The sequence below is a fragment of the Engystomops pustulosus genome, chromosome 3 (assembly GCF_040894005.1).
Source record: "Engystomops pustulosus chromosome 3, aEngPut4.maternal, whole genome shotgun sequence".
NCBI lineage: Eukaryota > Metazoa > Chordata > Amphibia > Anura > Leptodactylidae > Engystomops > Engystomops pustulosus.
This window is the reverse complement of record NC_092413.1, coordinates 2,986,462-3,000,376: the sequence shown is the minus strand read 5'-3', so window position 1 is coordinate 3,000,376 and position 13,915 is coordinate 2,986,462. Positions and strand designations below refer to the sequence as shown.

The following is a 13,915-nucleotide window of genomic DNA, read 5'->3' as shown; positions in this document are numbered from 1 at the left end:
TTTTGCTTGTACCGTGGGTCCAGGAGAGTGAACACCCAGTAATCGGTGCTGGAATAAATTCTTTGAACGCGAGGGTCACGGGATAGGCAGCCTAGCATGAAATCTGCCATATGCGCCAGAGTACCAACGCGTAAGAATTCACTCCCCTCACTGGCCTGACTGTCCATTTCCTCCTCCTCCAACTCCTCCAACTCCTCTTCTTCTGCCCATACACGCTGAACAGTGAAGGACTGAACAATGGTCCCCTCTTCTGTCTCGCCAACATTCTCCTCCTCTTCCTCCTCATCCTCCTCCACCTCCACCTCCTCCGATATGCGCTGAGAAACAGACCTCAGGGTGCTTTGGCTATCAACAAGGGAATCTTCTTCCCCAGTCTCTTGTGACGAGTGCAAAGCTTCCGACTTCATGCTGATCAGAGAGTTTTTCAACAGGCCAAGCAGCGGGATGGTGAGGCTGATGATGGCGGCATCACCACTGACCATCTGTGTTGACTCCTCAAAGTTACTCAGCACCTGACAGATATCAGACATCCACGTCCACTCCTCATTGTAGACTTGAGGAAGCTGACTGACCTGACTACCAGTTCTGGTGGAAGTTGACATCTGGCAGTCTACAATGGCTCGGCGCTGCTGGTAAACTCTGGATAACATGGTCAGTGTTGAATTCCACCTCGTGGGCACGTCGCACAACAGTCGGTGAGCGGGCAGTTGGAGGCGGCGCTGCGCTGCCCTGAGAGTGGCAGCATCTGGGCTGGACTTCCTGAAATGCGCACAGATGCGGCGCACCTTCGTGAGCAAATATGACAGATTGGGGTATGTCTTGAGGAAACGCTGAACTATCAGATTTAACACATGGGCCAGGCATGGCACATGTGTCAGTCTGCCGTGTTGCAGAGCCGCCACCAGGTTACGGCCGTTGTCACACACAACCATTCCCGGCTTCAGGTTCAGCGGTGCCAGCCACAGATCAGTCTGCGCCGTGATGCCCTGTAATAGCTCTTGGGCGGTGTGCCTTTTGTCGCCTAGGCTCAGCAGTTTGAGCACCGCCTGCTGTCGCTTAGCAACGGCACTGCTGCTGTGCCTAGAGCTACCGACTGATGGCGCCGTGCCCACGGATGGTAGTTCGGAGGAGGAGGTGGAGGAGGGGTGGGAGGAGGAGGAGGCATAGTAGGCCTCAAACACCTGGACCGAGGTAGGCCCCGCAATCCTCGGCGTCGGCAGTATATGACCAGCCGCAGGGTCAGTCTCGGTCCCAGCCTCCACCAAGTTAACCCAATGTGCCGTCAGTGATATATAGTGGCCCTGCCCGGCAGCACTCGTCCACGTGTCCGTGGTCAGGTGGACCTTGTCAGAAACGGCGTTGGTCAGGGCACGGGTGATGTTGTCTGACACGTGCTGGTGCAGGGCTGGGACGGCACATCGGGAAAAGTAGTGGCGGCTGGGGACCGAATACCGAGGGGCGGCCGCCGCCATGAGGTTGCGAAAGGCCTCGGTCTCTACTAGCCTATAGGGCAGCATCTCCAGGCTAAGCAATCTGGAGATGTGCACATTAAGGGCTTGGGCGTGCGGGTGGGTTGCACTATATTTGCGTTTCCGCTCCAGCGTCTGGGGTATGGAGAGCTGAACGCTGGTGGATGCTGTGGAGGATCGTGGAGGCGACGATGGGGTTTTTGTGGCAGGGTCCTGGGCAGGGGGCTGACTATCAGCTGACACAGGGGAAGGAGCAGTGGTGTGCACGGCCGGAGGTGAACGGGCTTGTTGCCACTGAGTGGGGTGCTTAGCATTCATATGCCTGCGCATACTGGTGGTAGTTAAGCTAGTAGTGGTGGAACCCCTGCTGAGCCTGGTTTGGCAAATGTTGCACACCACAGTCCGTCGGTCATCCGGTGTTTCCTTAAAGAACCTCCAGACTTCTGAAGATCTAGCCCTCGCCGCAAGAGCCCTCGCCACGGGAGCTTCACTAGTTGACAGTGGCGCTGATGCACCAGCTCTGGCCCTGCCTCTCCGTCTGGCCCCACCACTGCCTCTTCCAACCTGTTCTGGTCGAGGACTCTCCTCCGTCTCAGAAGCACTGTGTTCACCCGGCCTCTCAACCCAGCTTGGGTCTGTCACCTCATCATCCTCCGATCCCTCAGTCTGCTCCCCCCTCGGACTTCCTGCCCTGACAACAACTTCCCCACTGTCTGACAACCGTGTCTCCTCATCGTCGGACACCTCTTTACACACTTCCACTACGTCAAGAAGGTCATCATCACCCACAGACTGTGACTGGTGGAAACCTGGGCATCGGAAAATTGCTCAGCAGCAACCGGACAAGTGGTTTGTGACTGTGGGAAGGGTCCAGAAAACAGTTCCTCAGAGTATGCCGGTTCAAATGCCAAATTTTCCTGGGAGGGGGCAGACTGGGGGGGAGGAGGCTGAGGTGCAGGAGCTGGAGGAGTGGGGATTTCGGTGACATGGGTGGACTGCGTGGAAGACTGACTGGTGGACAAATTGCTCGAAGCATTGTCGGCAATCCACGACATCACCTGTTCGCACTGTTCTGGCCTCAACAGTGCTCTACCACGAGTCCCAGTAACTTCAGACATGATGAACCTAGGGAGTGTAGCTCTGCGGCGTTCCCCTGCTCCCTCATAAGCAGGTGGTGTCTCACCCCGCCCAGGACCACGGCCTCTGACCCCTGCAGTAGTTGGACGCCCACGTCCCCGCCCTCGTCCTCTACCCCTAGCCCTCGGGTTAAACATTTTTAAAATGAGAGTTATAGCTTTAATTTTTTTTTTTACTTTTTTTTGTGTTTTTTTTTTTTTTTTGAGTTTTTAAAACCAAACGATGCTATCCTATTGCTATGGCTATTTTCTAGCCAAGTATGAAAGCACACTGCTATGCCAGATGAGATGACGCTGAGTTATTAAACAAAATAAACGTAAAATAAAAAAGGACAAATGGCAGACTGTGCCTAATTGAAATCCAACCCCTACTAAATTTTCCCACTTCGGTCTTTGCTATGGATATGTGTGCCACTAAGAGCTAAACACAACGGTAGCAAGTCCCCCTGCTAATTCCTCACAAAATGGTACTAGATGCAAATTAAAATAAAAAAAGTAGAACGTTATTGTAGCCCTAAGAAGGGCTGTTGGGTTCTTTGAGAATCACTCCTGCCTAACAGTAAGCTAATAGAACACCCTAACGCTTTCCCTGACCAGCAGCAGCTCTCTCCCTGGCGGCATCCAGACACAGAATGATCCGAGCAGCGTGGGCAGCGGCTAGTCTATCCCAGGGTCACCTGATCTGGCCAGCCAACCACTGCTATCCACGTGTAAGGGTACCACGTCATGCTGGGTGGAGTGCAGAGTCTCCTGGCTTGTGATTGGCTCTGTTTCTGGCCGCCAAAAAGCAAAACGGCGGGAGCTGCCATTTTCTCGAGCGGGCGAAGTATTCGTCCGAGCAACGAGCAGTTTCAAGTACGCTAATGCTCCAACCAGCATCAAGCTCGGACGAGTATGTTCGCTCATCTCTAATGGGGATGTATGGGCAGTGTGGGATCTATGGGGATGTATGGGCAGTGTGGGATCTATGGGGATGTATGGGCAGTGTGGGATCTATGGGGATGTATGGGCAGTGTAGGATCTATGGGGATGTATGGGCAGTGTAGGATCTATGGGGATGTATGGGCAGTGTAGGATCTATGGGGATGTATGGGCAGTGTAGGATCTATGGGGATGTATGGGCAGTGTGGGATCTATGGGGATGTATGGGCAGTGTAGGATCTATGGGGATGTATGGGCAGTGTAGGATCTATGGGGATGTATGGGCAGTGTAGGATCTATGGGGATGTATGGGCAGTGTGGGATCTATGGGGATGTATGGGCAGTGTGGGATCTATGGGGATGTATGGGCAGTGTGGGATCTATGGGGATGTATGGGCAGTGTAGGATCTATGGGGATGTATGGGCAGTGTAGGATCTATGGGGATGTATGGGCAGTGTAGGATCTATGGGGATGTATGGGCAGTGTAGGATCTATGGGGATGTATGGTCTCTTACAAGCAAGACAAGTGTACGGAGCTCACGGGGGAGGAAGAGCTTCTGCCATTTCCTGGCACAAAGTCTCTGAATTCATGCAATTTAAGTCCTGCTTCCTACACAGTGAGCTCGGGTCTGTTCCCGTGTCTATGCAGGGAGTTTGGTTCTGTTCCCGTGTCTATGCAGGGAGCTCGGTTCTGTTCCCATGTCTATGCAGGGAGTTTGGTTCTGTTCCCGTGTCTATGCAGGGAGCTCGGTTCTGTTCCCATGTCTATGCAGGGAGCTCGGGTCTGTTCCCATGTCTATGCAGGGAGCTCGGTTCTGTTCCCATGTCTATGCATGGAGCTTGGTTCTGTTCCCATGTCTATGCAGGGAGCTCGGTTCTGTTCCCGTGTCTATGCAGGGAGCTCGGTTCTGTTTCCGTATCTGTACCATAAGCTTGGTGCTGTTACTGTACCTATACAGGGAGCTTGGTTCTGTTCCCATGTCTATGCAGAGAGCTTGGTTCTGTTTCTGTATCTGTACCATAAGCTTGGTGCTGTTACTGTATATGCAGTAAGATTGGTTCTTTTACCATATCTAGGATCAAAGGATTTTGGAAATGGAAAGCACACTACAGAGTCAAACCTGGAGTGGATTTATTCTGTCTCCTGGAAAGCATGAATGTATGAGGGAGAGCAGGGGGGATTCATGTGTGATACTGTCTGAGCTGTGTATCTAAGCCTCACACATGTGATACTGTCTGAGCCGTGTATCTAAGCCTCGCACATGTGATACTGTCTAAGCCGTGTATCTAAGCCTCGCACATGTGATGTTGACTGAGCCGTGTATCTAAGCCTCGCACGCGGGATACTGTCTGAGCCGTGTATCTAAGCCTCGCACGCGGGATACTGTCTGAGCCGTGTATCTAAGCCTCACACGCGGGATACTGTCTGAGCCGTGTATCTAAGCCTCACACGCGGGATACTGTCTGAGCCGTGTATCTAAGCCTCGCACGCGGGATACTGTCTGAGCCGTGTATCTAAGCCTCGCACGCGGGATACTGTCTGAGCCGTGTATCTAAGCCTCGCACGCGGGATACTGTCTGAGCCGTGTATCTAAGCCTCGCACATGTGATGTTGACTGAGCCGTGTATCTAAGCCTCGCAGGCGGGATACTGTCTGAGCCGTGTATCTAAGCCTCGCAGGCGGGATGCTGTCTGAGCCGTGTATCTAAGCCTCGCAGGCGGGATACTGTCTGAGCCGTGTATCTAAGCCTTGCACGCGGGATACTGTCTGAGCCGTGTATCTAAGCCTTGCACGCGGGATACTGTCTGAGCCGTGTATCTAAGCCTCGCACGCGGGATACTGTCTGAGCCGTGTATCTAAGCCTCGCACGCGGGATACTGTCTGAGCCGTGTATCTAAGCCTCGCACGCGGGATGCTGTCTGAGCCGTGTATCTAAGCCTCGCACGCGTGATACGGATGACCTTCCCTTGCTGTCGCCATGGATCAGCGGCTGATATTTCGGCGTCCCCCGGGCTGTACATTATACTAATGATCCCCTCCTCGGATGATGGATAAATCCTCCTCAGACTCGTCACTGTCACCGTCCTGTAAATATCACACATTATACGAGCCCCCCGGGACCCCCAAATGTTAGACGGATGCTCCATGTGTATAATCCTACAGTCATCCTGACTAATCCTCTAGTCACAGCCAGAGCTGCAATCAAGAGGAGAGCTAAGACTGCCCCTGGCCCGGGCTGTATGAATGTTATTGCCCCCAGAATACTGTCTGAGCCGTGTATCTAAGCCGTGTATCTAAGCCTGCCAAGTGTGACACTGTCTGGGTGATGAAACCTTCAGCCTCTTACACTTTATACCTCAAATCGTCAGAATTTTTTAGGTTTTTTTTTTTTTTACCTGAAATGAAGGGTTAAGTCGCTGCACATTATATCCATAGTACACCGAGACAGCTGATGGCGGTATCATACCTTTATGTGCCCAGGGAAGATACCAAGGGCAGGAGACATTCACATACGTGCCAGGAACGCCATCCGGCCAGCAGGCGTAATCATCAAAGGTCCGGTTACAGAAGCGTCCTGCCGGAGAGAGAGAGAGAGCGCAGTATTATAGTAGTTATATTCCTGTACATAGGGGGCAGTATTATAGTAGTTATATTCCTGTACATAGGGGGCAGTATTATAGTAGTTATATTCCTGTACATAGGGGGCAGTATTATAGTAGTTATATCCCTGTACATAGGGGGCAGTATTATAGTAGTTATATTCCTGTACATAGGGGCAGTATTATAGTAGTTATATTCCTGTACATAGGGGGCAGTATTATAGTAGTTATATTCCTGTACATAGGGGGCAGTATTATAGTAGTTATATTCCTGTACATAGGGGCAGTATTATAGTAGTTATATTCCTGTACATAGGGGGCAGTATTATAGTAGTTATATTCCTGTACATAGGGGGCAGTATTATAGTAGTTATATTCCTGTACATAGGGGGCAGTATTATAGTAGTTATATTCTTGTACATAGGGGGCAGTATTATAGTAGTTATATTCTTGTACATAGGGGGCAGTATTATAGTAGTTATATTCTTGTACATAGGGGGCAGTATTATAGTAGTTATATTCCTGTACATAGGGGGCAGTATTATAGTAGTTATATTCCTGTACATAGGGGCAGTATTATAGTAGTTATATTCCTGTACATAGGGGGCAGGATTATAGTAGTTATATTCCTGTACATAGGGGGCAGGATTATAGTAGTTATATTCTTGTACATTGGGGGCAGGATTATAGTAGTTATATCCCTGTACATAGGGGGCAGTATTATAGTAGTTATATTCCGGTACATAGGGGGCAGTATTATAGTAGTTATATTCCTGTACATAGGGGCAGTATTATAGTAGTTATATTCTTGTACATAGGGAGCAGTATTATAGTAGTTATATTCTTGTACATAGGGAGCAGTATTATAGTAGTTATATTCTTGTACATAGGGGGCAGTATTATAGTAGTTATATTCCTGTACATAGGGGGCAGTATTATAGTAGTTATATTCCTGTACATAGGGGGCAGTATTATAGTAGTTATATTCCTGTACATAGGGGGCAGTATTATAGTAGTTATATTCCTGTACATAGGGGGCAGTATTATAGTAGTTATATTCTTGTACATAGGGGGCAGTATTATAGTAGTTATATTCTTGTACATAGGAGGCAGTATTATAGTAGTTATATTCCTGTACATAGGAGGCAGTATTATAGTAGTTATATTCCTGTACATAGGAGGCAGTATTATAGTAGTTATATTCCTGTACATAGGGGACAGTATTATAGTAGTTATATTCCTGTACATAGGGGGCAGTATTATAGTAGTTATATTCTTGTACATAGGGGGCAGTATTATAGTAGTTATATTCCTGTACATAGGGGCAGTATTATAGTAGTTATATTCCTGTACATAGGGGCAGTATTATAGTAGTTATATTCCTGTACATAGGGAGCAGTATTATAGTAGTTATATTCCTGTACATAGGGGGCAGTATTATAGTAGTTATATCCCTGTACATAGGGGGGCAGTATTATAGTAGTTATATTCCTGTACATAGGGGGCAGTATTATAGGAGTTATATTCCTGTACATAGGGGACGGTATTATAGTAGTTATATTCCTGTACATAGGGGGCAGTATTATAGTAGTTATATTCCTGTACATAGGGGGCAGTATTATAGTAGTTATATCCCTGTACATAGGGGGTAGTATTATAGTAGTTATATTCTTGTACATAGGGGGCAGTATTATAGTAGTTATATTCTTGTACATAGAGGGCAGTATTATAGGAGTTATATTCTTGTACATAGGGGGCAGTATTATAGTAGTTCTGTACAGTTGTGGTAGAATTAGCTACAACCTGTCTGCATGGTCTGCATGTGATGTTGAGATAGGATGGGGTGTGGGACTATTTTGGATGATGAGTCCATCTGCTCCGGAGTCTCTGCAGGGAGATTATAATTACATCAGATTTATCACTAATGCTGAGATCTTTACTACTGTGAGCAGAATCTTGATGATCCAGGAGCTGCAGCTACATGTAATATTTAGGGAAGATGTTGCCCAGAACTTGTGTATAATAACTGGGACATTACAGAAGGTCAAAATAGTGCAAAAAAGTATATATAGACAGTGCATAGTACTACTACTCCTATCCTGTATATATGGGCACAGCGCAGTACTACTACTCCCATCCTGTATATATGGGCACAGCACAGTTAGTAATATCCCCTATACACCCGCTGTTATATACTGTGCAGCACCAAGCTAATGGCCGCCGCCATACAGAGCTCCCATAATACCGCCATATAGTCGCCCTGCACTTTCTATCTTATATAAAGGTTGGATGTGGAGGGGAAGTACATGAGTCCAGTATATAACGCAGCAGGGGGCGCCACCTCTCAGCGACACTTCCCCATCAGGGAGCAATGAGGCGCAGCTCAATCCGGGAAGCCTCTGCTCTATGACCTCCTTCATGGTCGTAGTAAAACCTCCCGCAGCGCGTCCAACCAGGGCCGGCACCATACGTCCCCACTAAGGGATGAATATATATCATTAAGGGTAAAGAACATGTTCTTAAAGGCAACTTCCAATGGGATCTACACAAAGTGCAGGTTTAGCAAGTGGTGACACTTCACCCGAGGACACTGCAAGAGTATAAAGTCTGTAAGGGACCCGTCCAGCGAGCCGTTACACAGGCAGAGCCGCCATCATGCTCCCAGGACACCTCTTGGTGGACAATTCTATGGAGGCGCCCCACTACAGAGAGGGGGGCCTGACGGTTTTGCAACAACCCTGCCGATGCATAGGGTAGGTAGTTGTTGTGAATAGCCCCTCTCCATGATCATCTCTCTAGGTCTCCAAAAGTGGGGAACTTTGTTATTACAGCTGGAACCACTACCTGGGAGGGAAACGGTTAGCATATCCATTGCCTTTAACCAATGATATGCTGTGTTCTTATTGGAAAATAAGCTGGAAGCTGGTTGGAGAGTGCTGCCACCTCACTAGGGGAGTATAACACCCCTGGTGGGTGGGAGCACATGGTCTGAGTGAGCAGAGGAGAGTGCAGCACCTGTCTGTGTCATAATACCAGGAGGCAGAGGTGTCTTGGGCAGCTGCCTGACACCTTGGGCAATTCGGGAGACTAAGCCCCTGGGCAGAGGTCCACTGTCTGGATGTGGCTGCATCTACCAGCCCAGCCTGAAGGTACAACCAGACTGTGTACTACCTTCCTGCGGACCAGCTATCTCCCACCAGCTCTGCTGAATCTGCTGCTAATGTTTGCCCATTTCCTGTTGTTCAATAAAGAACCGTGAGTTGATTTGCACAACGTTCCCGCCGTCTGATCCCTGGATACGGCTGTTACCACCACGGGCTTCCCCATCCATTACCCAGGGACCTATCTTACCGACACTCAGGGGTTGCCCCAGGGAGAACCAGTACCTCAGCCTCTCCCTCCATCTTTCTTGCACACACCACCTGCTGGAGAGCTGCCAGGCTGTAGGACAGTCCTCCAGTCCCCAGACCAAGCACCATGACATCAGCATGCCCTAGGCCGCAACCACCAGCCACTCCGGTATTCTGGGCCCGGCTGCCTCCAGGCCCCAAGAAAAGGCCCCGGTGGGGGGTGGTGTACGTGCCATGTAAGCTCTGGTGGGGGGTGGTGTACATGCCGTGTAGGCTCCGGTGGGGGGTGTATGTGCTGTGTAGGCTCCGGTGGGGGGTGGTGTACGTGCCATGTAAGCTCTGGTGGGGGGTGGTGTATATGCTGTGTAGGCTCCGGTGGGGGGTGGTGTACGTGCCATGGAAGCTCTGGTGGGGGGGGTGTACGTGCCGTGTAGGCTCCGGTGGGGGGGGTGTATGTGCTGTGTAGGCTCCGGTGGGGGGTGGTGTACGTGCCATGTAAGCTCTGGTGGGGGGTGGTGTATATGCTGTGTAGGCTCCGGTGGGGGGTGTATGTGCTGTGTAGGCTCCAGTGGGGGGTGGTGTACGTGCCATGTAAGCTCTGGTTGGGGGGGGGGTGTACGTGCCGTGGGGGGTGGTGTACGTGCCATGTAAGCTCTGGTGGGGGGTGGTGTATATGCTGTGTAGGCTCCGGTGGGGGGTGTATGTGCTGTGTAGGCTCCGGTGGGGGGGGGTGTACGTGCCGTGTAGGCTCCGGTGGGGGGGGGGGGCTGTATGTGCTGTGTATGCTCCGGTGGGGGGTGGTGTATGTGCTGTGTAGGCTCCGGTGGGGGGTGGTGTACATGCCGTGTAGGCTCCGGTGGGGGGTGGTGTACGTGACGTGTAGGCTCCAGTGGGGGGTGGTGTACGTGACGTGTAGGCTCCAGTGGGGGGTGGTGTACATGCCGTGTAGGCTCCAGTGGGGGGGGGGGTGTACGTGCCGTGTAGGCTCCGGTGGGGGGTGTTGTACGTGACGTGTAGGCTCCGGTGGGGGGTGGTGTACATGCCGTGTAGGCTCCAGTGGGGGGGGGGTGTACGTGCCGTGTAGGCTCCGGTGGGGGGTGTTGTACGTGACGTGTAGGCTCCGGTGGGGGGTGGTGTACATGCCGTGTAGGCTCCAGTGGGGGGGGGGGGTGTACGTGCTGTGTAGGCTCCGGTGGGGGGAGGTGTACGTGACGTGTAGGCTCCGGTGGGGGGTGGTGTACGTGACGTGTAGGCTCCGGTGGGGGGTGGTGTACGTGACGTGTAGGTTCCAGTGGGGGGTGGTGTACGTGCCGTGTAGGTTCCGGTGGGGGGTGTATGTGCCGTGTAGGCTCCGGTGGGGGGTGGTGTATGTGCCGTGTAGGTTCCGGTGGGGGGTGTATGTGCCGTGTAGGCTCCGGTGGGGGGTGGTGTACATTTCAGGACCCTCATTGTTCACTGGAATAATGGTCCCGCCCAGCACACTCCTTTCATTAGGCCACACCTCTTACACCTGGCCCCGCCTACACACGTCTCAGCCCCTTGGTGGATGAGGAGGTGCTGCCGCCAGCTGATGTTTGGTTTCTGGTAATTATTACAATTATGTCGTTAATGAAAAGTTCATTAATGAAAATTGCAGGAAATGCGAGCGGCCGGAATGGGAGACAATTAAAGGTAATTGGAAAATATAAATGTAAATGTTTGTCCTAACGTCCGTCCTTGTTATTACTCTCCAGTATAAAGTGTGTGGGGGAGGGGGCAATGCAGGGGAAGCCGACTCCGTATACGACCCCTGGTATATAGTGTAATATATATATACGAGCCCCGGTGTATATAGTGTAATATACGACCCCCGGTATATAGTGTAATATACGAGCCCCGGTGTATATAGTGTAATATATGAGCCCCGGTGTATATAGTGTAATATGAGCCCCGGTGTATATAGTGTAATATATATATACGAGCCCCGGTGTATATAGTGTAATATATGAGCCCCGGTGTATATAGTGTAATATATGAGCCCCGGTGTATATAGTGTAATATATGAGCCCCGGTGTATATAGTGTAATATACGAGCCCCGGTGTATATAGTGTAATATACGACCCCCGGTATATAGTGTAATATACGACCCCCGGTGTATATAGTGTAATATATGAGCCCCGGTGTATATAGTGTAATATATGAGCCCCGGTGTATATAGTGTAATATATGAGCCCCGGTGTATATAGTGTAATATATGAGCCCCGGTGTATATAGTGTAATATATGAGCCCCGGTGTATATAGTGTAATATATGAGCCCCGGTGTATATAGTGTAATATATGAGCCCCGGTGTATATAGTGTAATATATGAGCCCTGGTGTATATAGTGTAATATATATATACGAGCCCCGGTGTATATAGTGTAATATATGAGCCCCGGTGTATATAGTGTAATATATGAGCCCCGGTGTATATAGTGTAATATACGAGCCCCGGTGTATATAGTGTAATATACGAGCCCCGGTGTATATAGTGTAATATACGAGCCCCGGTGTATATAGTGTAATATACGAGCCCCGGTGTATATAGTGTAATATACGAGCCCCGGTGTATATAGTGTAATATACGAGCCCCGGTGTATATAGTGTAATATACGAGCCCTGGTGTATATAGTGTAATATATATATACGAGCCCCGGTGTATATAGTGTAATATATGAGCCCCGGTGTATATAGTGTAATATATGAGCCCCGGTGTATATAGTGTAATATATGAGCCCCGGTGTATATAGTGTAATATACGAGCCCCGGTGTATATAGTGTAATATACGAGCCCCGGTGTATATAGTGTAATATACGAGCCCCGGTGTATATAGTGTAATATACGAGCCCCGGTGTATATAGTGTAATATACGAGCCCCGGTGTATATAGTGTAATATACGAGCCCCGGTGTATATAGTGTAATATACGAGCCCCGGTGTATATAGTGTAATATACGAGCCCCGGTGTATATAGTGTAATATACGAGCCCCGGTGTATATAGTGTAATGTACGAGCCCCGGTGTATATAGTGTAATATACGAGCCCCGGTGTATATAGTGTAATGTATGAACGAGCCCCGGTGTATATAGTGTAATATACGAGCCCCGGTGTATATAGTGTAATATACGAGCCCCGGTGTATATAGTGTAATGTATGAACGAGCCCCGGTGTATATAGTGTAATGTATGAACGAGCCCCGGTGTATATAGTGTAATATACGAGCCCCAGTATATAGTGTAATATACACTCACCGGCCACTTTATTAGGTACACCTGTCCAACTGCTCGTTAACACTTAATTTCTAATCAGCCAATCACATGGCGCAGTGCATTTAGGCATGTAGACATGGTCAGGACATTCTCCTGCAGTTCTCCCGAGCATCAGTATGGGGAAGAAATGGTGATTTGTGGCCTGTGAACGTGGCATGGTTGTTTGTGCCAGAAGGGCTGGTCTGAGTATTTTAGAAACTACTGGGATTATCACGCACAACCATCTCTAGGGTTTACAGAGAATGGTCCGAAAAAGAAAAAACATCCAGTGAGCGGCAGTTCTGTGGGCAGAAATGCCTTGTTGATGCCAGAGGTCAGAGGAGAATGGGCAGACTGGTTCGAGCTGATAGAAAGGCAACAGTGACTCAAATCGCCCCCCGTTACAACCAAGGTAGGCAGAAGAGCATCTCTGAACGCACAGTACGTCCAACTTTGAGGCAGATGGGCTACAGCAGCAGAAGACCACACCGGGTGCCACTCCTTTCAGCTAAGAACAGGAAACTGAGGCTACAATTTGCACAAGCTCATCGGAATTGGACAGTAGAAGATTGGAAAAACGTTGCCTGGTCTGATGAGTCTCGATTTCTGCTGCGACATTCGGATGGTAGGGTCAGAATTTGGTGCAACAACATGAAAGCATGGATCCATCCTGCCTTGTATCAGCGGGTCAGGCTGGTGGTGGTGTCATGGATCCATCCTGCCTTGTATCAGCGGCTCAGGCTGGTGGTGCTGGTGTCATGGATCCATCCTGCCTTGTATCAGCGGGTCAGGCTGGTGGTGGTGGTGTCATGGATCCATCCTGCCTTGTATCAGCGGCTCAGGCTGGTGGTGGGGGTGTCATGGATCCATCCTGCCTTGTATCAGCGGCTCAGGCTGGTGGTGCTGGTGTCATGGATCCATCCTGCCTTGTATCAGCGGCTCAGGCTGGTGGTGCTGGTGTCATGGATCCATCCTGCTTTGTATCAGCGGCTCAGGCTGGTGGTGGTGGTGTCATGGATCCATCCTGCCTTGTATCAGCGGCTCAGGCTGGTGGTGGTGGTGTCATGGATCCATCCTGCCTTGTATCAGCGGGTCAGGCTGGTGGTGGGGGTGTCATGGATCCATCCTGCCTTGTATCAGCGGCTCAGGCTGGTGGTGCTGGTGTCAT

At 50.1% G+C, this 13,915-nt stretch overlaps 1 protein-coding gene across 1 annotated transcript in view; it reads right to left on the bottom strand.

Moving 5' to 3' along the window:
- Positions 1–13,915, bottom strand: part of LOC140120783 (glucagon-like peptide 1 receptor) — a 207,251-nt gene that overhangs the window by 70,549 nt on the left and 122,787 nt on the right. Inside the window, exon 3 of the mRNA XM_072139726.1 lies at positions 5,996–6,103. Within this exon, the coding sequence (XP_071995827.1) occupies positions 5,996–6,103 (108 nt within the window). The remainder of the gene's footprint in view (positions 1–5,995; positions 6,104–13,915) is intronic.